Raw genomic sequence first — 21624 nt, 5'->3', positions numbered from 1 at the left:
GGCTGTCCTCTTGATCTGCCCTGCTCCTCTTCGACCTCTGCCTCTTCTTTTTCTCCTTCCCTCTTCACTGAGTGAGTGATTCTCAAACAGGCCCATGTCTGCCTTCTCTCTGTTCTTGAGACTGGCCCTTACTCTGCTCCCTATTTCCAAGCCACTTTGTTCACCTGTAGAGGGAGGATTGCCATCTACTAAGCTTCCTTGTGGAAGCAGCTTTAATTCGACAGTAGTGCTTAGACGGAGTTAGCAGCTGCACTAGAGTTAACGCAGAATGGAGGTGTGAAAGGCCAGTGATCGCAGAGGTGGAGGTGAGTCTCCAGTGCCGAACTCTTCAGTGCCTCACAGTGACTGTCGTCTGAACTGGGACGCACTGGGACAGTCAGAGGGAGTGCTGTTAATAATTATGCTGGGACCGCAGACATAAACCAAGACCATTCCAGGCAAACTTCAGGAGGGCTGGGATCACCTAACCCTTTATCTGTTCTTGCCCTGACGCAGAACATACTCCTGCACTGTTCCTATGTAGCACGTGTGGAGGGATCCCTGGAAGCTTATTTTTCTACCCTTTCCCTGACCCACCTGTCTACCCAAATGTCCCCCAACCCTCATTCTTGCCCCACAATGACAGACCATACTCAAGCCAGATTGGGGAGAGCAGCTCTATTAATGCTGGTGGGGCTGGGAAGGAGCAGGGCGGTGTGGCCTCTGAAGCTGGGCAGTGTTCTCCTGAGAGCCATGGTACAGTCTTGGGGGCAGGTCTCTTGCCCCAGCCTTTGCTTGGGGAGGCTTGAGTCTTGGTTTATCCTTTCCTTGACTCTGGGCTTTGAGGAACTTGTGGAGGAGGGGATAATACCTCTTGATTTCTGTGTCCCAAACCCCTCTGGATTTGTAGTTGCAATCTGCCTTTGAGCCAGAGTTAATGAGAGAGATTAGTCCTAGGTCTGCATTTGGGACTAAGTCTACAACAAGAGGAAGGAAGGAGTTCTAGTATAGGGTACACAAAGGGGAAGGGCAGGGAAGATACCAAAAGTTCTGTGAAAATGAAGGAAGGTGAAAAATCAGGTTCTAAATTTGCTTGTTAGGAAGAGTGAGGGAATCTTGTGCCTAGGAAGCTACAACCCAATGCTTGGTTTTCACCACCTCTGCTTTCTGGAGTGACTGTCCAGGTTTTTCTTACCATCTAAAGCAAATGTACCCGCCCTTCCCATGAAGTGCCCACCTTAATCAAGATTCCTCCTCCTTCAGCCCTTCCAGCATGCAAATGTGCACGAAGATGGAAGCTGGGTGGAGGCTGGTGCCATCCTTGGAGAGCAGGTGTATGTGGCGGTAACCTGAAAAGGCACAGGTGGACGGTGTTAGGCCGGCAGCTGGCAGCCAGAGTTAGAGGGTTGGGCCAGGGGTGAAAGGACAGGCTCACCTTGTTGCATGCAGGTCCAAGGCAGGGTGTACTGACCGACGAAGTCGTTTCGGGATTTCCAGTTGTAATCCATTACCACAAAACGCAGCAGGGCCAGCTCAGGCACCAGCACCCGGAAGCATAGTGTTTGCCCCCAGTATGGATTAAAACCTGGGGTGGAAAGGTGGGGCAAATGAGGGAGGGAGTAAAGGAACAGACTTTTTTTTTTCTAGACCCATGCTGGGTTACTCTCCCTGTGCGCTTCCACTTAATTTTCATAGCAATCAGGTGAGGAAACAGAACTAAGCTCAGGTCGCTGGAGTTAATAGTTGAGGGGCCAGGATTCAGACTGAAGATGTCCACGTCCCGATTCTTTGTCGGGTTCCACACTGCCTCCCGTGGAGGCAGGGGAGGAAGGGAGGTGATGCGGACTACACTGAACCGGACTACACTGAACCGAGGGCAGGATGGTAGGACAGTAACAGCCATGCTCCTCCCACCACTCCCCAGCACTGCCAAGTCTCACCGTTGTTCTCCACATGGCTGGTCTCCTGCCGGGTCGTGTCTGGACGAATGCCAAAGATCTCCACTCTTACCAGTGGATCCACAATGGACCCCTCTTTGGTCTTGTCCACTTTGGGGAGTTGCTGGCCACTGATCACCTGCAACAGTTTCTGCTCAGCCCAGCTCCACTGCAGCTCTCATGCCCGGGGAACGGGAAGGGAAGGGGGAAATGCCGGACCTCACTCTCTGGCTTTAGGTTTGCAAAGCCAATCCTCCCTGGGTAATAGATTTTCTTCTACTAATCTGTGTGCAATCTTAAATGCATTCAAGTAGAAGTTTAGCAAGGCATGAAAGGTATGCTAATGACAGCATCCCCTTCCATACCAGGCATTGTTCAAACACTTCATTTTAACTAGTCACAACAGCCCTGCGAGATAGTAGTATTACCCCCATTTTGCAAGTGAGGACACTAAAGGAACTTTCCCGACATTTCACAGCTAGTAAACGGGTTTGAACCTAGGCAACAGGCTCCAAAGCCCATGCTGGTAATGAGCAGGCTATCTTCCCTCTCCCAAGGAACTTGGCAGGCCTAGCCACCTCTTCTCCCTGCTTCTATCCCAGCTGTCCTGAGTTTCTTTCCAATAGCTCTACTTTCCATTATACCTGGATTAGGAGGGTCTGGGCTTTGAAAGGGCTGATGGGCCTCTCGGGGTAGAAGGAACTCTGGGTATCGCGTAGGAAATCTGGCTTCAGCACGTAGCCACAGCCACCGTTCTGGCGGAAGAGCCCATCATAGATGTCCATCTCAGGCCCCGCAGTCTGCACATTCATAGCCACTGGGGGCCCCAGAAGGAGAGAGGGGAAGGATTTACCTTGGGGCCATCTAACCTCTCTTTGAGGGAGTTAAAAAGACATATTGGGTATACAAGGGCCCACTGGGAATACCTCCATCGATTTTTTTTTAAGATTTAAACTCTTTTTTTTAAAAAGATTTTATTTATTCATCTTTAGAGGGTAAGGGAAGGAGGGAGAGAAATATCAATGCATGGTTGCCTCTCATGTGTTCCCTGCTGGGAACTGACCTGCAACCCAGGCATGTGCCCTGATTGGGAATCAAACCACGATCCTTTGGTTCACAGGCCCGCGCTCAATCCACTGAGCTACACCAGCCAGGGCTCCATAGATATTTCTCAGCCTAGCACTCTCAGAGCATTCCCTGGCTCTATTGCCACCCAGGAACTTAATGCCCACTTGTTGCTCTTCCACTTTATCTTCCCTGTCCTTACTGCCCCCTCACCCATCTGGCAGCCTGCATTCCAGAATTCCTGGGGGTTGTAGTTGGATGAATCTGTCCTCAGACCACTGGGATACACACGGCTTAACTGCCAGGTATTATGCTGCACAAACTCATTGCCTGCAAAAAGGGCGTAGGTAGAGATGGAAGTGGGGTGGGTGCTCCCCCTCCCCTAGTCCCAAGGTCCCTCCCACCAACTTTACTCCTCTCCCCAGCATCCCCCCCAACTCCTCCCCAGAGCTTTGAGCCCTATAACTCCTGCTCTCGAGCCTGCTCTGAGGAGTGCCTTAGCTCCCTGATCCCGCCTTAGCTCCCTTGGATTCTTTCTTAGAACTCATCTGCTTGCCCACCAGACCTGACCCTACCAATCCCATTTCTTCTCTGTCCCTCCCTTTTGGTCCTGACCAGCCTCCTTGATGAGGCTTTTGGCCTTGGTTTCAGAGAAAGACGATAACTCATAGAAGCGGTAGTGCTCCCTCGAATGAGCGAAGCTGTAGAATGGGACAGCCTTTGTGTAGACGACCAGGGCAGACAGGGATGGACACAACACAGGCTTAGATTTCTGGAAAAGGAGAGAGGAAGATGGAATCGAACCATGAGCAATCCGAAAGGAAAGAAGCTGATGGTCAAGATCTGCACTTCCCCACCCAACCTAAGCCTCTGCCCACTGCCTCCCCACTGCGCCCTCCCTCCTGCTTCACCTGCTTGGGCAAGAGAGGGAACCCAGGCTTGGGAAGAGGAGCCTGGACCATAATCTGACAACAGAGAGACGAACAAAACAGCGGGCACATCACAACCTGGGGATGGGAATGGGAATAAAGACTGTCTACGAATACTGATGGGAATAGTTTCGGCCTCGGGAGTTGAAGAGTCTGTTCTATATTACTTTCCGGATAACATATTTTAAGTGTATTATCATTTTTAAACAGAGAGGTGTCATCCTCCCTGCCTCTCTTCTTTTAAAATAAGTTAATTGTTTTTGGTTAAAATGTAGTTGAACCCAGACAGCTATGTCAAGGTATGCAAATGGTCATGGAAGTCACACGTGGGAGGATGTGAGGGTCCCAGGGTAATGTTTTTAGACTTATCTCCTGAATTCCCATTTCTATCCCTACACATGGCAGCAGGTTAGACACCACAGCTCCAGGAAGAGCAGTGTAAGCTCCAAGTCAGCTGAGCAAAGCCAGTGCACATGAGAGACAAAGGCAGACATCAAACCAGGGCCTTGGTGGTCCCGCAAATGGCAGCCCTTCCCCACAAGTAGCTGAACCATTCAGCCCAGCCTTGTCAGAGCCTCCGCCTTCCCCACCTCTTCCTACTCCTCTTTGGCTATTTTTGGCTCCACCTCAGACTCACCTTCTCCAAGAAGCTTTCTCTAACTAAGCACACTTTAGCTGAGGTCACAGCAGTCACTCCCCAATATAATGATGCAGCACGCACGCACACATACACACAAACACACGCACACACCCATCAGCCATTTTCAAACTTGCCTTTAAGGAGGCTGAGCAGCAGTACAAAGATGTCTCAGGAGTCACCTGGGAGACCCAGGATAGAGCCAAATGGGCACCTCAGTTAGAATGACTGCATTTACCTATTTTAGATACTGAGCTCCCAGAAAAGCTCATTAAATTTCATTAAAAATGATTTTATGGCCCAAAGAAGCTGGAAAGCCATTGCATCCATTCTTACGCCTCTTTCATTGGGGACAAGGGACGTTTTGCTCCTTGGCCTTCTACCCTGCCTGGCTGGAGTCTCTTCACACATGGGTTCTCAGCTGGTGATGAAGTCTGACCGAATGCCAGAGCCAAGACCACTCCCTGGGCCTACCTTCTCCTTTTTGTCTTTACTGCGAGGGCTCAGTTCCTGGGTCTCAGGCTCAAACTGGGACTCCAGCTCCAGCTCAATCTCCTGCTCCCCCTCCAGTTCAGTTTCTAGCTCGTCCTCCTCTTCCTCTTTCTCAAGATCCTCCTCAAGTGTCTGTAACTTCTTCCCCTTCACCAGGATCTTCTTCCGAAGCTCCTAGGGGACAAAAATGAAGGTGCCTGGCTACCTGTCTTCTCCGGGACCCTCATGGGGATCATGCAGATCCTATTGCTCTCATGGGGCCACCTCAAAGGCAACAGAAGTGAGTGAGTGGTCAGAAGTTCTCACGAGAAGGCTGCTGGATACATACAGCAGGGATTTTATGATAAGCAAACCTGTAATGTCTCTATCCATATGGAAAAAAATTAATGGGGAACCCTACCTCACACTTGACGGTTCCTCATAGATTAAAGATTTACATGTAAATACAAAGAATATTAGAAGAAAACTGCCCTGGCCGAGTGGCTCAGTTGGTTGGAGCATTGTCCCAGGCACGGAAAGGTTGCGGGTCCATGCTCCAGCAGGGCACATATACAGGTTGTGGGTTCGGTCCTGGTGTGGGGCATGCAAGGGGGGCAACTGATTGATGTCTCTCTATCTCTCCCCTCCACTCTCTCTCTCTGAAGTCAATGAATATATGGGTGAGGATTTTTTTTAAAGGATTTGAGAAGAAAATAGATCTTTTTCTACCTTTGTGAACCCTACAACACCAGTATGAGCGGGGGTTTTCAGAAGGGCAGTCACTCTCTTTTACAGGTGAGAACACAAAGAGACCTGTCACTTTTTCGAGGTGGAAATATTAGTGGCGGAGCCATGTCTTCACTCTGCATCTTCTGACTCACTTCATTCAAAGATCTGTTTGGTACCAGCTTAAACAAAAGACACCGGGAGGCAGTAATTGATTACTGTTGGATTATTTTGAATGTCCCCGAGAAGTCTTAAAGCCCCTGAGACCTCGGAGGTGGAATTCTAACCAGGATCGCCCTAAGGCAACGAGTAGGGCCAAACAGCTGGAAAAAATCAAGGGGTATGAAAGTCCATCCCGGGAGCCATTTCCATTCTGGAATAAGCTTGGTGTCTCAGAAGTTCTTTTCTAAAAAAATTTCCCAGAGCATTAGTATCTTTAACGTTTAAAAAATTGTTACATATCAATGAAATTTTTATTTTTTATTATTTTTTAAAAGATTTTATTTATTTATTTATCTTTAGAGGGGAAGGAGAGAGGGAGAGAAACATCAATGTATGGTTGCCTTTTGTGCGTCCCCTGCTGGGAGTTGGCCTGCAGGGAACTGGACTACAACCCAGGCATGTGCCCTGACTGGGAATCGAACTGCGATCCTCTGGTTCTCAGGCCTGCGCTCAATCCACTGAGCTACACCAGCCAGGGCCTACATATCAATGAAATTTTTAAACCATCAAAGTGGTTATCAATTAAGTCAAAAGAAGAAAACAGACCTTTCTTAACTTTTTTTCATATTTTCTATTATGAATCACCTCACTACTGGGGTTATTCGTGCTTCTTCTCTTATACTGATGGTAGGAGTGCAATTTGGTATTTTTTCCAGAGGGCGACTTAGCAGTAACAGCAAACATGTCAACAAGCAAACTCTTCGACCCAGCAGTTTTACCTCTAGAAATCCATCTCAATGAAAGAAAGAATAAATGGGCAAAGCTGCGCATAAAAGTGAAAAATTATAAACAACCTGAATATTGACCACTTACTGGTTGGATAAATTATGGTCCATAACATTAAATGGAATACCACTGAGCTATTTAAAAGGAAAAAACGATGCCTGAAAAGACATCCATGATATATGTTATATATGATATAAAGGGCTATACAGGATGCTCCCATTAACTTTTTAACACTTGATGTGCAAATTATATTATCATTCACTTTTTTAAAATGTGAATATATATACACATATATGTTTGTATACGCATTTAAAATCTATTGACAGCAGCTTTGGGCGAAGATTGAGAATATGGTGGGGAGATTTCCCTTTCTATATTGTTGGTTTATACAACAATTATGAACTACCAGGAAAAAAAATCAAGATACTTCCATTGAAAAACTAAAAGTAGAGCAAATCATGATTTAAAATTTAGAGGACTATAAATAAAAGTCTGTGTTCAATTAGATTTTTTGTAAATTAAAGTTTGCTCTGAGGGTACAATGGGCAAGATGGTCCATCTATAAGGGTGAGAAGGAACAACATGGAAGAGCCAAAGTGGGGGGATACGGAAGCCACAGAAGAGCCTGGGCTCAGGGGGTGGACCCCTACCTCAGGCGAGGGCAGCTGAGTGGGCAGCAGCCCATCCAAGGTGGTACTCAGCAGCTGTTCCCCCAGGATCTCCGTCAGATGGTGTGCTATGACTTCCTGCTGCTCCCAGCTGCAGTGGTTCTCCAGGGAGAGGATGACTGGATAGTCCGATGTCTGATGGGGAGGGAAAGAGATGCTAGAGCCAGGGTTCTACAGCATGGAACCTCTTTGCACCTCAAGGCCCACCTACTTACTCACTCAACTGAGTACCCTGATCGCTAAACTCTTCTGACCCCATTCCAGGCCTCGGGGAGGTCTTGCCGGGTCTAGAGCCCACTTCACATCTGAAAATCATTCTCGGGATCCCGAAACAGACAAGTGCCAGGCCCAACCCAGGTCCCTTTGGGACCTTTGAGTTCTCAGGCTCAGAGTGGGAAGGCCAGGCCATTGCCCTGGTTACATGCTCATGTTATACTCTCAGGCTTTCATCTCCAGGTTCCTATCATCCCCCAGCCCTGCCCACCACTGTGTCTGTTTCCCTACCCACCCTCTCTCAGATAGGGGACAGGAGTTGTTAGAAGTAATAGTTACTAATCTCTAGCAATTACTTCTAGGACAACTAATTACTAGGAACACAGGTAACGCGTATTTATAATAATCCCTTAATATTTGTCTGATACTTCATGGTTAAAATCCTTTCCCTGTATGCCATTTAACATAACCTTCCCTTGTCTCTGCACCCTCCCCAGAGCTGGCCACTCTTTCTTCAGGTCCCCTTGCCTCACCAGCATTCCCACCCTGGGCTCCTACCTGGAAGGCATACTGTGCTATAGTGGCCACAACTTCTTTGAACAGGATACGGGAGGTCAGGGTGTGTCCATGGTAAACGACAGGTTCCCCGCTAGGTCCATCCCATATATCCACCTCCACACAGCGGCACCCCCGCTTCAGGGCCCTGCAAGAACACGAAACCCCCAGGGACAGAAGGGGTCACTCTCTGATCTTCTCACTACGGAAAGAACAGTGCTCACAAGCACTTACCTGTCAAGATCCCTTCAAGCTACACCTCCATGGATCATTCTCTGTCCACCGGCACACAGCTGCAGCTCACACTGACCTCTAACACTCACCACTGACCCAACTCACATCTTTCCTTGGCAAGCCACCCCATACTGCCTCATTGTGCAATGGGGGTTCTGGTTGCATTTCATTATACAACACCTGAGTTATCTATGTTCTCAGTAAGTTTGTTTTCTCTACTAGACTGCCTAGGGCAGAAACTATATGTTCCATTCATCTTTGTATCCCCTGAAGCTACTAGATCAGTAGCAACTGCAAAGATATCTTGACTATTCGATCTAATTCAATGAGCTATCACAGTATAAGCAGGTACAATTTACTAGCTATTGACACCTAGATTATCTCATTGAATCCTCCCAGCAACCCAGAGAATAGACTCTGTCATCACCTCTATTCCACAAGTGGGAAAAATGAAGTGTGGAGAGGTTATATACATACTTGGCCTCCAGACTACCACGTGAGGGTAGGATTTGACCTCGAATAGCCTGAGCCCAGAACCTATATTTTTAACTCCTGTGCTCTCCTGCCTCCCCTTTAATGTTTAGTTTACTTATGTATTTAAAATACATGTATCAGGACCTCTGAGTTCCAGAGAGTTTCGTAGCCTACGAACAAGAGAGAAGCCCCGTTTGCCCAGAGGGTTGGACAGCACTCTCCTACCAGTCCTATCGCTCCTCTGGGTCTCGGGTATCCAGGGGTCCTCAGCCCCCAAATGCACCCCCACTCCTTTTCCATTCTTGTTGCCCACGGACAGTGCCCTCAGTTTCCCACAGAGGTTCCCTTCTCGGGAGCTCTGCCCCTCCTCCCCACCGCACCGTATGTATCCCTCGACGCTGCTCTGGCCGCAGATCTGGTCCCCCACCAGGTAGGTGTTGTGAGAGGAGTTGATGTAGTAGTGGCTCAGGGGGCGAGTCATATCCTGGTATATGGGGAGGCAGGACGGGCTGAAGATGTCTCCATCCTCCGAGCAGAGGTAGCTGAGGAAGCCGTCCAAGCTCAGCACGTGCCGCAGCTTGCCTGAGTGTGGAGGGGGCGGACACGGGAGTGAGCGAACTCGGAATGGGAGCCCCCAGCTCACCTACAGCCAGACCACCCCACCCCTCGCTGGGGTGCAGCCTGTCCGATGGGGTCCTCTCCCAGTCTCCAGATCCTAAACTTGCCCCCTCTCAGTGCTTCTCACTTCAATCATCCCCACCCTCAGAGCATGTTAGAGCTACAAGGGGAATCATTACAACCACCCTAGTCCGCTGCTGTCCAATAGAACTTTCTACAAGGACAAAAACATTCTATTCTACACTGTCCAATGTGGTAGCCTCCAGACACATGAGGCCACTGAGCACTTGAAATGTAGCGGTGTGACTGAAGAACTGATGATTAAATTTTGTTTTTAGTTCATTTAAATTTAGCAGTCACATGGAGCTCATGGCTATGATAAAGGTCATATGACCAAGGTCATGTCGTTATTCCCTGGCCTGTGTAGCTGCTGCCAACTGTGATCTGAGGGTCCCTTCCTATTGTCAATTTCCATGTGGAGTTTTGAGGAATGATTGTCCAACACTGCTTTGGACTACACTTTCTTAAAGGGCAGAGTCCTGTCACTCCTTCCACAGCCCTCCCCCATTTCGACACAGGCTTCGTGTATTAACAATGATGACTAATAGTTATTGAGTGCTTGCTCTATGCTGAGGATGTTATACGCAGCACATCTCTTATCCTCTCACCAAAACAATGAGGTAGAGGTGATATAATCTGCCCTGAGAGATTAGGTGATTTATCCTAGGTCACATATGCAGTGAGTGTAGGGATTTGAACCCGGGGAGCCAGGGCTCAGAGCCACACCCTACACAGCTGGGCTGTGCAGTCTCACTGAGGGTAAAATCGCTGCCAGGGGCTCCTTTGGGAGGCAAAATACTCAGACGCAGACCCAGCTTCCTTGTTCCAGGTTTGATGAGGCCTGGAGATGGTGGAGAATGGCAGGAAGTTTCATTCTTTACAGTAAGTAATGCATCGAATCACTAGATTATCAACAGTTGCCAATTACTTTCATATGCGTTATTTCATTTGATCCCAAATTATTTTACAAATGAGAAAACTGAGTCTCGGATTAAGCAACTTGCTCAAGGTACTCAATAAGAAGCAGAACGGGGATGTGAGCCCAGGTCTCTTGACCGATACTCCCTCCTGTCAGAGTAGAATACCTGATAGTCCAGGGCAAGGGAAGGGTAGAACAAGTGTAACTGGTGCCTACCAGGTTCTGCACTGGGGATAGAAGACCCCATTTTTAACCCCATGACACTTCTCTTCTGTGTAGTTTTCTGAAATGATTGCTTTCAGTGCCCTTTCTTGTCTGAGACCCACATGAATCTGAATCACCGATCCCAGCATTCTCTGGCGACTCTGTTTGACTCTCAGGTCCATGAGCACACTGTCCTCATCTGACCTACTGCTGTATCTCTGGTGCCTTGCTGAGGTCCTGGCACCCTGAGGTACTCAAGAAGTACCAGCTGAAGTATGAACAAATGAATGAAAAGAAGTGGGAGAAGAAGTGGCTGGTGTGGCTCAGTGGATTAAGCACCAGCCTGCAGACTGCACATCTGTGTTTCTCTCCCTTCCTTTCTCCCTCCCCCTCTCTAAAAATAAACATAATTTTTTTTAATTATTGATTTTAAAAAAGTGGAAGTTGAGACTTAGGAAACCTGGGTCACGTGACCAGCTCTCACTCATCTCATCTCTAATCCTCATTCTCAAGAGAGGCACCAAGAATCAGGTGATCTGGGTTTGAATCCCAATTCCTCATCTCATTAGCTGTTGGCTTTGAGCAAGGCATTTAACTGTTCTAAACTTCAGTTTTCCTCTTTTGCACCAAGTGACTTAACAATAGAACCTACTTCAGTTGATCACGGGAAGGAGTAGAAGAGAAAGGCACGTGGAGGTTTATGTATCCTCTAGCAAAGGCCCAATCTTAATTTACAAGGTTGTCGTGAGGACTAAAGGAAATCAGGCATGTGAAAGTGGCTTGTAAATTATTTATTATTAATAATGTAAATTCCTCTCATTCTGAAGGGAATGGAGAGCAGGAAGATTTACAAGGTTTCAGTGAGGACTGAATGAAAAAAAGGCATGGGAGAGCGCCTTGTAAATTATTTATTACTCATCATGTACATTCCTCTCATTCTGAAGGGAATGGAGAGCAGAAAAATCTCTACTAAAGGGGCAGAGAGAAAAGTCTGAGGGTGGAGAGGGCATATGTCAGTTGTGTTTGCTAAAAGCTGACCGACTGGCCTCATCATCATCCACCTCAGCCAGGGGTGCCTAGCTTCTTAGAGCTTTCAGGAGCTCAAAGACTTCAAGAACCATCTGGTAAATTTGGAGAAAGCCTAGGAAAGGGCAGAGAGCCAGCATTACAAGAGGCAGCAAACAGGCACCATGAGGGGAACTAGCAGAATAGAAATCGTATGCACTAGAAGCAAGAGGGGCCAAAGCAAGAGGACTGAGGATTATCTGTTTCCACGGGGGCCAAAGGCTGCCATCAGGAAGGACTTCCTGCAAGTGAGGATGTACCACATGAGCACAGAAGAGGAAAGGGGTCTTATGGAATGTTCTTCCTCCTGAGAGACCTAGCATCACAAAGGAGACTCCTGTCTTATCTAGGCAAGAAGTGGTTGTTCTCCTTCCAGAGGAGTGGTGGAATGCGATGAGGTGATTGGACAGGGGAGCAGGATAGGGGTGGAATCGGCCTTCCTTGAGTTAGGCAGCAGGCTGCTGGTCTCTGGACCTTTCCTGTCATGGTCCCCCTCCCTGTGCCCATGTCTGGTGCCTCTGCTCTGGTCCCCTTACCACTATCTGAAGGCTCATAGCGGTCGATTAGTTCCAGAGCCAAGTCAGAAGCACGGTCTCCTTCTTTCTGCTCCTCTCGGAGGAAATCCACAAATTCCAACAAGGTCAGCTTCTGCCCATCAGCCGAAAAGTTTTCAAACAGTTCGTGCACCTCAACACGCTTAGTCAATGCCTTATAGAACTCTATAAATTCTTCTCCCTCCAGAGTGTCTGATTGGGATGTGTCTGCCGCCTGCAGGAAGGGTTAGAGAAGAGTAGATGGACCCTTGAACGGCACATTTTATGGCCTTGACTTGTCTTATAAGAACAGTCTCACTGACAGGTGGATCCAAACATGCTTCCATAGAACCTCTGACATTTACTGTTCATAGAAGAAGCCACTTCAGTAAATAAAAAGCCCAATTTCAGCCACAGCATTTGCTACTAGAAAAAATTTTCAACTAGAAACAGTTGAAATGCCCCAAAGGTCAAAATATTCCTCCTCCTATTTGTTCCAGGTGGAGTTTTCCATTGTGCCAGGCACCTGTGGAACCCTGGCCACAGGCAGAGAGGTCCTTGAGATCTGATGCAGTAACATATTGTTAATTGCCTTTCGTGAGATTATAAATCACCTTTCCAACAAGACTGAATAGAAAGAACCATGGCCTACACTTCCCATCGAGCCTGTCTTAGTGCTCGGGCATATAATAGAGATTCAGTAAATGAGTGTTGTCAGGGAGGGTCAGAGTACTTCTGCTCAAGCGAGACTGTGGCCTCGGCTGGCTTCGGCCACTCCTTCCCCAGGAGACTCACCTGGAAGAGCTGAAAGGCATATTCTGGTTCCATTTCCACATTCATCAGGTGTAATAACCGCTGGACTTCCGGGAAACTCATCCGACCATCCTGGTTCTTGTCTCCGCGCTGGAACCAGTCACTCAGCCATCCAGGTCTGAGTCAAGGCAAAAAAGCACTGCGTGTGTGTTCGTGTGTGCAGATGTGTGCATTTCATCCACCGACATCACTCCCTGTCTTTGCTGTGGCCTATCCTCCGTATCAATTCATTTTCCACATCAGCTTCCAGAGTGATCTCCCCAGAGTACCTATCTACTTCATTCTTGCATGGCTCTGGTGCCGGCAGGAACCTCTTTGTTGCCTGCAGGAAGCCCAGATACCTTAACATGGAAGTTAAGGTCTCCTGTGCCCTCGTGATCTCACCCCACCCCAGTATTCTCAACACATCTCTGTCCTTCCTGTACTTTAGCCAAACCCCCAACTCCCTGCTCTCTGACGTCCCAGCTCTCAAGCTCTTCAGTTTCCTATCTCTGGGCCTTTACTTGTGCTGTTCCTTCAGGTAGGAGTGTCTTTCCCTCCCTCTCTCTTCATGTTTGAGGCTCAGCTAAAATGCTAAAATGCTTTTCTCCCTAAAGCTTTCTCAGAACCCTCTCAGCTAGAATTAAATATGTCTCCTTCTTTTGTCTCCTCCTCCTCAAATAATCTAAGTATCACAACAGTTCCATGATACTTATTTACACAAGCCCATCCTCTCCACCAACAAAAACAATATCTGAGTCTCCTAAGTATTTGTATCCCTAAAGCCTGGCACGGTGCTTGATACATTCTGCTTAATAGATGGTAAATGAATGAATGAATGAATGAATGAATGAATGAGCAAACGAACTGGTATAAGAGGTAAATATTATCTAGGAAATTTGAAGTGGGTCAATACCACTAAGCCCTCTAAGGGGTGGCTTCCCACCCCTGTAGTAATTAATGCTACTGGGATCTTCTGTTCAGCGCTCAGGATAAGTACCTTGTTTGGTCCTTGGTCTCTTGCTGTCATCCCTTCCCCCAATCTTAGGGGCCCGATTCTTGGCCAAACTCTGCCTGACTATGCCTTTGCCATCTCGAACCTTGATTCCTCCTTCACTATTCTCAGTCTCACATCAGCCTGAGCTGCCCCTACCTACCCCATCTGGACTCTTGGGCCTCCCTAACCCTGTCCCCCTCCCACCTGTTCCTACCGCTGCAGCATCTGTTCCTTCAGTGACCCCTGGCCCCCACGCTAACTCCATTCTGCTGATACTGATCCAGCCGCTCCTGTTGGTCCATGCTGGTGACAAAGTCCACCAACAGCTGGAGCCCCTGCATCCAGATCTGGGCCTCCTCAACACTGTTGGCCACCAGGTCCAGGTTGGCGCGGCGGCCGTGGAAGACGATGGTGAAGCCCTGCTCCAGGGGGAACTCCTCTTCCAGGCTGCGCAACAACTCAGACTCATGGCCCTTGCGCACTGTCTCCACGTCAGAAATTGAGACTGCCAGAGAAGAGCAGGCGGGGGGACTGAGCAAGAGAGTTCACCGAATTGCAGGGGTTGAGAGTCGAGGACCATTACTCCCTTCTTCGCTGTGAAGCCACAGAGAGAAGGAACCCCAGCCTCCAAAGGCTGAAACCCCAAAGGCATTAGTATAGGGAGATTCGAACCTCAGAGATTCAAGATTCCACATGAATCACTGCTGGGTTCTCAGGAAGCATGGCAAGGGGCCTGTGCTGGGAATGGCAAGACCTGGCTTCCAGCTGCCAGCTGCCAGCATGACACAGACAAAATAACTTAATCCTCAGTGTCCTCATCTTACATAAGGGATGGTCCCTTCCATGGCCAATGTACATGACAATGGCAGAAGGACTGGCGAGGCTGACAAATGGAAGCACAGTTGTAGAACAGAGGCAGTTACACTGAAGCATGAAATGCCCAATTTCAATTCTCCCATTCTGGGTTTGGAGGGCTTCCTCTTTCCAGGGCGGAGGGAGACAGAGGAATTCTCCCACCCCCTTTCCTCAGCTGGGGGTGGTGTGGGTTGCAAGCTTTGACTATGCCTCTGAAGCAGACTCTCTTAGATGTGTCCTGTGATCAGGTTTGTAGACAGATCACAAAGCATTTTGCCAATAGAATGCACATTTTGGATGCATTTATGATATTTAAAAATATTCAACATAATAACTAACATTTATTAAATGCATCTAGTTTCAGGTCCCATGCTTTAAACATTAATTTATTGAGTCCCTATAACCTACTAAGCAGGTAGTGTTTAACCCTCATTTTACATGAGGAAACCAAAGCTTAGTTTAGGTAACTTGTCTAAAGCCACTCAGCTAGAAAGTGGCAGAGCCAGGGCTTTGCAGTGGAACTCCCAAGATCATGCTCTTACTATAACACAAAACCAACCTAGAAACTATGACCTACTGAGCCTTGTTGTGTGCCAGGGCTCTTCTAAGCCCTCTATATGCAGTAACTGGTTTAATCCTAATAACAGCCTTAAGAGGCAAGTAGTGTTGCAATTCTCATTGTATAGGCTCAGACACAGATACAAGAGGGACAGCATGAGGACCTTCTCCTGCTCTTAGGCTGCTGGGCTCCTTAGGATTCTACGCACCCACATGCCCACCCCTAGCTGTCCATGTCACTCACAGCTGGCTTTGGCTCTGCCTCCAGCCTGCCGCGCATGCCAGACTGTCATGCCATCTTCCTGAAGTCGGAAGTATCTTAGCTTCTTCCAGCTTTTGGATCTCACTTTGCGCATCAGCGTGCCTTTCTGCATCAGCAGCACATCCTCATTGACAGGCAGCCCTGGGCCAGGAGAAGCAGGAGCTGGATAGCCAACTAGGGAGGTGGAGGACCCAGGAGAAGCTCTGGAACAGGGGTCCAGCCTCCCTCCTTCCCTGGGCTGTCTCCCCAAGCCTTCTTCTGCGGGGGTACTCACGGCCTTGCAACAGGGATGCCATCACCCGCTGCTCCACCAGCTGGTGCCAGAGTCACCTAAAGGAGTAAAGAGGAACAAAAGGTTTTGGGTTAATCTTGGTGGTTTAGCTGATCAAGGAAGGAAGAGAAGGAAACCAGAGTTTCCTGAAATGCATCAGGCATTTCATCTAGATAATCTGTAGCTCTTTTTACTTCTGATTTGAATTTGGTGACTATGAGGCTTAGAAAGACTGAGAAAATTGCTTCGAATCACGTGGGGATTCAGAATTTAAAGCCAAGTGTGTCTGATTCCAGAACCTCTGCTGTTTTCCATAGCCATCTCCAGAAAAGGCAAACCAAGGGCTTTCAGCCAAATACCCCTTCTTTTCCCAATACCCCATAATCCGGAGGATAACCTTGTGTCGTACTGCTCAGCTCCTCGTTATTAGGAACCAGCATCTTGCTGGCTGTCCTTTCAGAACCTGGAATATCTGCATCCTAGCCTTCTCTAATCCAGGTGGAATTACCCTAGCTCCCTATTCTGGAAGCCTCTCCACGCTCCCATGTAGATCTTCCAGCCCCTGAAGTGTTTCTTTTGTCGCTCCTGCAACACTTGGTGCTGTATGTAGCTAAATAAGCCATTTCCACCTTTACATGGTAAAGCACACTTTATGCTCCTTTTCATACTAGTTATTCTCACCTTTTTAATGGGTAGTATAAATTACAAAGTCTCAGAACTGCATTTTTAAGTTTTTCTACCTATTAAAAAAGAGTACTTCCTTTATGACATGTGCTAATTTAGGACCTGGTTCATTTGTCCTGGCAAATAACAACAAACTTCCCCTGGAAATAACTAGAAGGTTTGATATATGGCCATTGATTCTAGCCCTGCCCCAATTAGAAATACTCAAATACTGCAACACTTGACTGGAAGCATTTCTTTTGGTCAGGAAATACTTGACCAAATCGTCATGAAACTGGCAAAGCCCAGGAACATAAACCTCTACGCTTTTGTATAAGCAAAGGATCTACACTTGAACAGAAATGTTGTGCTTTAGCTTGACGTGTCTAGTTAAAGGTTTGTCCATTTTGTTTATCTTTTCAAAGAACCAGTTCCTGAATTAATTGATTCTTTGAGTTGTTCTTTTAGTTTCCGTGTCATTTAATTCTGCCCTGAGCTTGCTTATTTCCTTTCTTCTCCTTGCTCTGAACTTTGTCTGTTGTTGTTCCTCGGGGTCTTGTACAGGTTTAGGGTTAGGTTGTTTATTTGAGATTTTTCTATCTTCTTTAGATAGTCCTGTATCATCATGAGCTTCTCTCTCAGACCTGCCTACTGCGTCCAGTAGGTTTTGGGTTGTTATGTGTTCGTTTCCATTTGTTTCCAGATATTTTTTTATTTCTTCCTAGATCTCATTGTTGGACATTGATTATTTAATAAGATGTTGTTCAGTTTCTATGTATTTAAATGTTTTTGAGTTTTTCCCTCAAGGTTGGTTTCTGGGTTCAATCTGTTGTGATCCCAGCACATACTTGACATGATCTCAATTTTCTTGAGTTTGTTAAGGCTTGTTTTGTGACCTACCCTGTGGTCTCTCTCTTTTTTTAAATAGATTTTATTTATTTATCTTCAGACAAAGGGGAAGGGATGGAGAAAGAGAGGGAGAGAAGCATCAATGTGTGGGTTGCCTCTTGTGTGCACCCTACTAGGGGCCTAGCCTGCAACCCAGGCATGTGACCTGACTAGGAATCGAACTGGCAACCCTCTGGCTTAAAGGCTGGCGCTCGATCTACTGAGCCACACCAAGCCAGGGCACGGTCTGTCTTTTTAATGAATAAGTTTAAAATGCTGACATTGGTCAACATCTTAAAAACTAAAAGCATCTCTGAGGTAGTCATTCAGTGAGTGGCCCACTGAAACAGTACACTGGGTTTCCGTTGAAACTCAACTCTCTACATTTTACAAATGAAAAAGTGAAAATCTAGAAATGTGATGTGATCTGTTTGAGGTCACATAGCATATTAGTACCCTCTGTCTCTGTGAGAAAAGCCCACAAAGCCACCTGGGGGAAACTAAGAAGGTAGAGATCACTGCAAATATAGCTCCTCGGGCTGCAGGACTTTGAGAAGGCTTGCTGAATGACTAGCAACGTGCAGGGGCCCAGAGGGAGAGGGCAAGACTGGTGATCAGTCTGTACCCAAGTGGGAAAGAGAACGGAAGGCATGTCTCAGGAAAGAAGGAACCCTGCAACGATTCCAAGAAGAAAAGGTTTTGCTGGCTGAGACTGAATATGGGAGCCTGGCTGAGTCACCTCTGGATGGAAGGAGAGGCCCAGGGTGCTCCTTGGGAGACAGAAAAGCCTCTCTTCCCTTCTGGATAGAGATGCACAGCCTGGCACTGGAGGCTTGCAAAAAGCTGTGTGAAGACTGAAGAAGAAAGTGACAAACAGGTGCCCCACTAAATTGCCCCCCTTGCCAACATCCTGCCTTATCTCCCCTCTGAACTGCAGTTCCCACGTCTGGGGCATAGGGACTCTGGGCTGGGGTGGGCCTTGGCCCTGGCAGAAAACAGAATTACCTTCCCTTATGTCTGAGTCCAGGAGCCACACGATAATGTCCCAAAACGTGGGAGGCCTGAAAACAGAGCTCAGGCACCAGGATGCCCCTAGTTTTCTCAGGCCACCTCCTCTCAGACCGGCCTTAGAAAATTATTTTATCCTCTTTTGTCAAACTCTTCCAGCCCCAGGGGATGGCATGTTCACGTCCTGCTCCCATTCCTGAATCACTATTTTAAATGTGTATCCAGGTGACGTGTGGCCATCCATAAGGGGGCCAGTTTTAACATGGGGAGCTCTGGGATTTCAGAGCTGGACTTCATTTCACAGAGAAGGGGACTGAACACTAGAAAGAGCATTGGACTGCCCGTCACCTAGTGAATTAAGTAACAGAACTGGGACAAGAACACCTGCATTATGACCAGCTTGGAGGTCCCCCCAAGACTCTCCACCTAGATCCCCCCAAGACTTTCCTTTAGAAAGCAGGTTACAGCAGGGCTAAGAATCAGTGAGGAATATCAAAGTTTTGTCTCTCCCATCTTTTCCTGTTTCCTCCATCCCCACAAAACAGCCTGTTTTTTGTTCTCATTTCTTTTCCCTTCCCCATCCTGTCCGACCCATTCCTTTTCCTTTGTCCCCAACTCACTCTCTTCTGTCCTATCTTGTCTGTCTCCCTGTTTGCTCACTTGTCAGCCTCTCTTTGCTCCCTTCTCATCATTCTCCCCATTACTTCTTTCTCTCTTTTTTCTGATTCTTGACCCCCAAGAGGATTTGGAAACTGTGGTCCAGCAGTACATCCTCACTTTCTCCCGTATCCTAGGAGACTAACTAAACAAACTGCAACTTAGAACCCAGGTGTTCTAGGTCTTGGCGCTCCCTCAGGTGTGTGAAGGTGAAATGGGAAGGATGCTCACAGCTGAGACATGTGCAGTTAGGAGAGAAGACACAAAGGATTTGGGAGCGGAAGCAAGTGCAAGAGGTGAGGAGCAGAGGATGAAGACTGAGAGTAAGAGAGACTGGGTCTTAACTATTCACTCATGGAGATGCATGTGGAGATCCTCGAAGATACAATTTCCTCTATATTATAGATGAGAAAACAGAGACACAAAATAAGGTGGGAAGTGGCCAGGGTCGCTGAGTAAGATTTGGTCCTCGCTTTCCAGCTGGTTTATGTCACCTAGACATGGACTTTGGCAAAATCGCCAACGGCATTACAGTGAAATTCAGGTGTCTCTGGTCTCTCTGAGGAGCAGGAAGGAAGAGAATACTTTTGCCTACTCTCTTGCTTCTAAGAAGATTATGACTTAATATGACCTTGTTCATATTAAGAGGACAAATGGCTCCATCATAGGTCATAGCCCTCAGAATGTTTGACGAGCTTGAAGACTCTTTTTAAAGAAGGTTTCATTTATTTTTAGAGGGGAAGGGAGGGAGAAAGAGAGGGAGAGAAATGCTGATGGGTTGCTTCTCGCGCCTGTTGTGACTTGAAACCAGAACTGCAACCCAGGCATGTGCTCTGACTGGGGATCGAACTAGTGACCTTTTGCTTTGTGGGACAATGCCCAACCAACTGAGCCGCACTGGTTAGGGCCTCTTTTTAATTTTTAAAAATATGTTTATTAATTTTAGAGGTAGAGGAAGGCAAAGAGGGATGAAAACATCAACTGGTTGCCTCCCATACATGCCCCAACTGGGAACTGAACCCGCAACCTAGGTCTGTGCCCTGACTAGGAATCAAACCCACAACCTTTTGGTGTACAGACAATGCTCCAACCAACGGAGCCACACCAGCTGGGGCTGAAGACTCTTTTATAACACATTTAATCTAGAGATTCCTGGCTATATCAATATTCCCTGGAGAGTGTCTTTAAGCAGACATTCCTTAGCCCCATCCCAAATATATCAGAATTTCCACGGATGGGGCTCAGGTAAATTTATTTTTACCAAGCACTCCTGATACGCAGGCAAGTCAGGGAAGCCCTAAACTCCCTCTTTTCACAAATCATAAAGTGGTGGTCCCAAGTCACATACCTGGTTGATGGCGAAGTCCAGGCTAGAAGCAAGTGCTGTTCCTAGCACAGCATTGAGCATGCCACCAAACTGTCCTGGTCCATTGAGCAGGTGACGAACAAGAAGGTATAGAACTTAAGCCCTGGCTCTTTCCAAGGAAGTCTCATAACTCTCCCCCTATTACCAAGGGTTTCTATACTCCCCGTGGGCCTTGGCCAGCCCTCATTTGTAATTCTCAGCAATCTGTTAATGAGTGTGTGCTAAAGCACAACTACCCTAGTTCTCTCTTTCCTTACTAGGGTGGGGCTCACCTCTAAGAGGCAGCCCTGGGTAGCTAAGAAGTCCCATATAAGGAGTGACTGACACCAGCCAGCAGGAAAACTGTAAGTCAAAGAGGGTAAGCTAGAGAGAACCAGGAGGTCAGAGATTGTAGACCTGCTCCAGCAAAGGAGTCCAGGGTGCAATTTAATCAGGGCGGATAAGCATGTGGAAGGCAGAGCAGAGCTTGGAGCAGAAGCTGGCCAGAGCCTCCAGGCCCTTACCGTGTGCAGGATAGCAGTCCAGTGTCTGAGCTCCGTGATGCTCTCCACCGTGAGATGTGGAAACCCAGCAGGCTCCTTTTCTCCTTTGCGCCTCTTACACTCGCTGGTTTCCTCCCCTCTTCTACTGCAGTTTGCTGCTGTGACTGGCAGAGTTACAGCCAGGAGGAAGGAGTGGGGTGGAGAGAAGTGTGAGCTCTGTCCTCAGTCCAGCCCACCCAACTCTTAAAGGCCCAGGACATTGGTCAGTGAGGGAGTCGAGCGGTGGACTGGGTAGAAAAGGATTAAGGGGAGGGACTGGAGCACCGAATCTCCAGGGAGGAGGAGCCTGGCTGCCCTTCAGTTTGATGCCAGCCCTTACTGACCCGAATCCGGCCAGAGCTCTCAAAGTGAAATCCAAGGAGTGTCTGAGTTGCAGCGCTCCATGAATCACAGCTTTTCATTCTGGTCGGCTTCTCTCTGCGTGTTATACAGCTGTCTTTGCCCTTATTTCATCTGGCTCCTTGCCATGGGGTCTGTTCCCACCAGCCAGCCTGCTTGTGTGTCTGCATCCTGCCTTGCGGGGCACTCAG

At 47.8% G+C, this 21624-nt stretch overlaps 1 protein-coding gene across 1 annotated transcript; it reads right to left on the bottom strand.

The window, feature by feature from the left end:
- Window positions 1–642: 642 nt before the first annotated feature.
- PLCD4 (phospholipase C delta 4) lies at window positions 643–21339 on the bottom strand. Its single transcript, XM_037029127.1, has 18 exons — window positions 21056–21339; window positions 15974–16029; window positions 15682–15840; window positions 14299–14529; window positions 13031–13158; window positions 12239–12470; window positions 9217–9418; window positions 8132–8276; window positions 7343–7495; window positions 5022–5213; window positions 3893–3988; window positions 3597–3753; window positions 3195–3311; window positions 2561–2733; window positions 1920–2055; window positions 1415–1564; window positions 1217–1328; window positions 643–896 (listed from the first exon to the last, which is right to left on the bottom strand). Exons 2-17 carry the CDS (start codon window positions 15993–15995, stop codon window positions 1222–1224), a joined length of 2400 nt encoding a protein of 799 aa, XP_036885022.1. The 5' UTR covers window positions 15996–16029; window positions 21056–21339; the 3' UTR covers window positions 643–896; window positions 1217–1221.
- Window positions 21340–21624: the final 285 nt, after the last annotated feature.

Source organism: Sturnira hondurensis, unplaced genomic scaffold (assembly GCF_014824575.4).
Source record: "Sturnira hondurensis isolate 20B ecotype Veracruz unplaced genomic scaffold, ASM1482457v3 Scaffold0020237, whole genome shotgun sequence".
NCBI lineage: Eukaryota > Metazoa > Chordata > Mammalia > Chiroptera > Phyllostomidae > Sturnira > Sturnira hondurensis.
The sequence above is the reverse complement of the archived record's forward strand: the minus strand, read 5'-3'. Positions and strand labels throughout refer to the sequence as shown.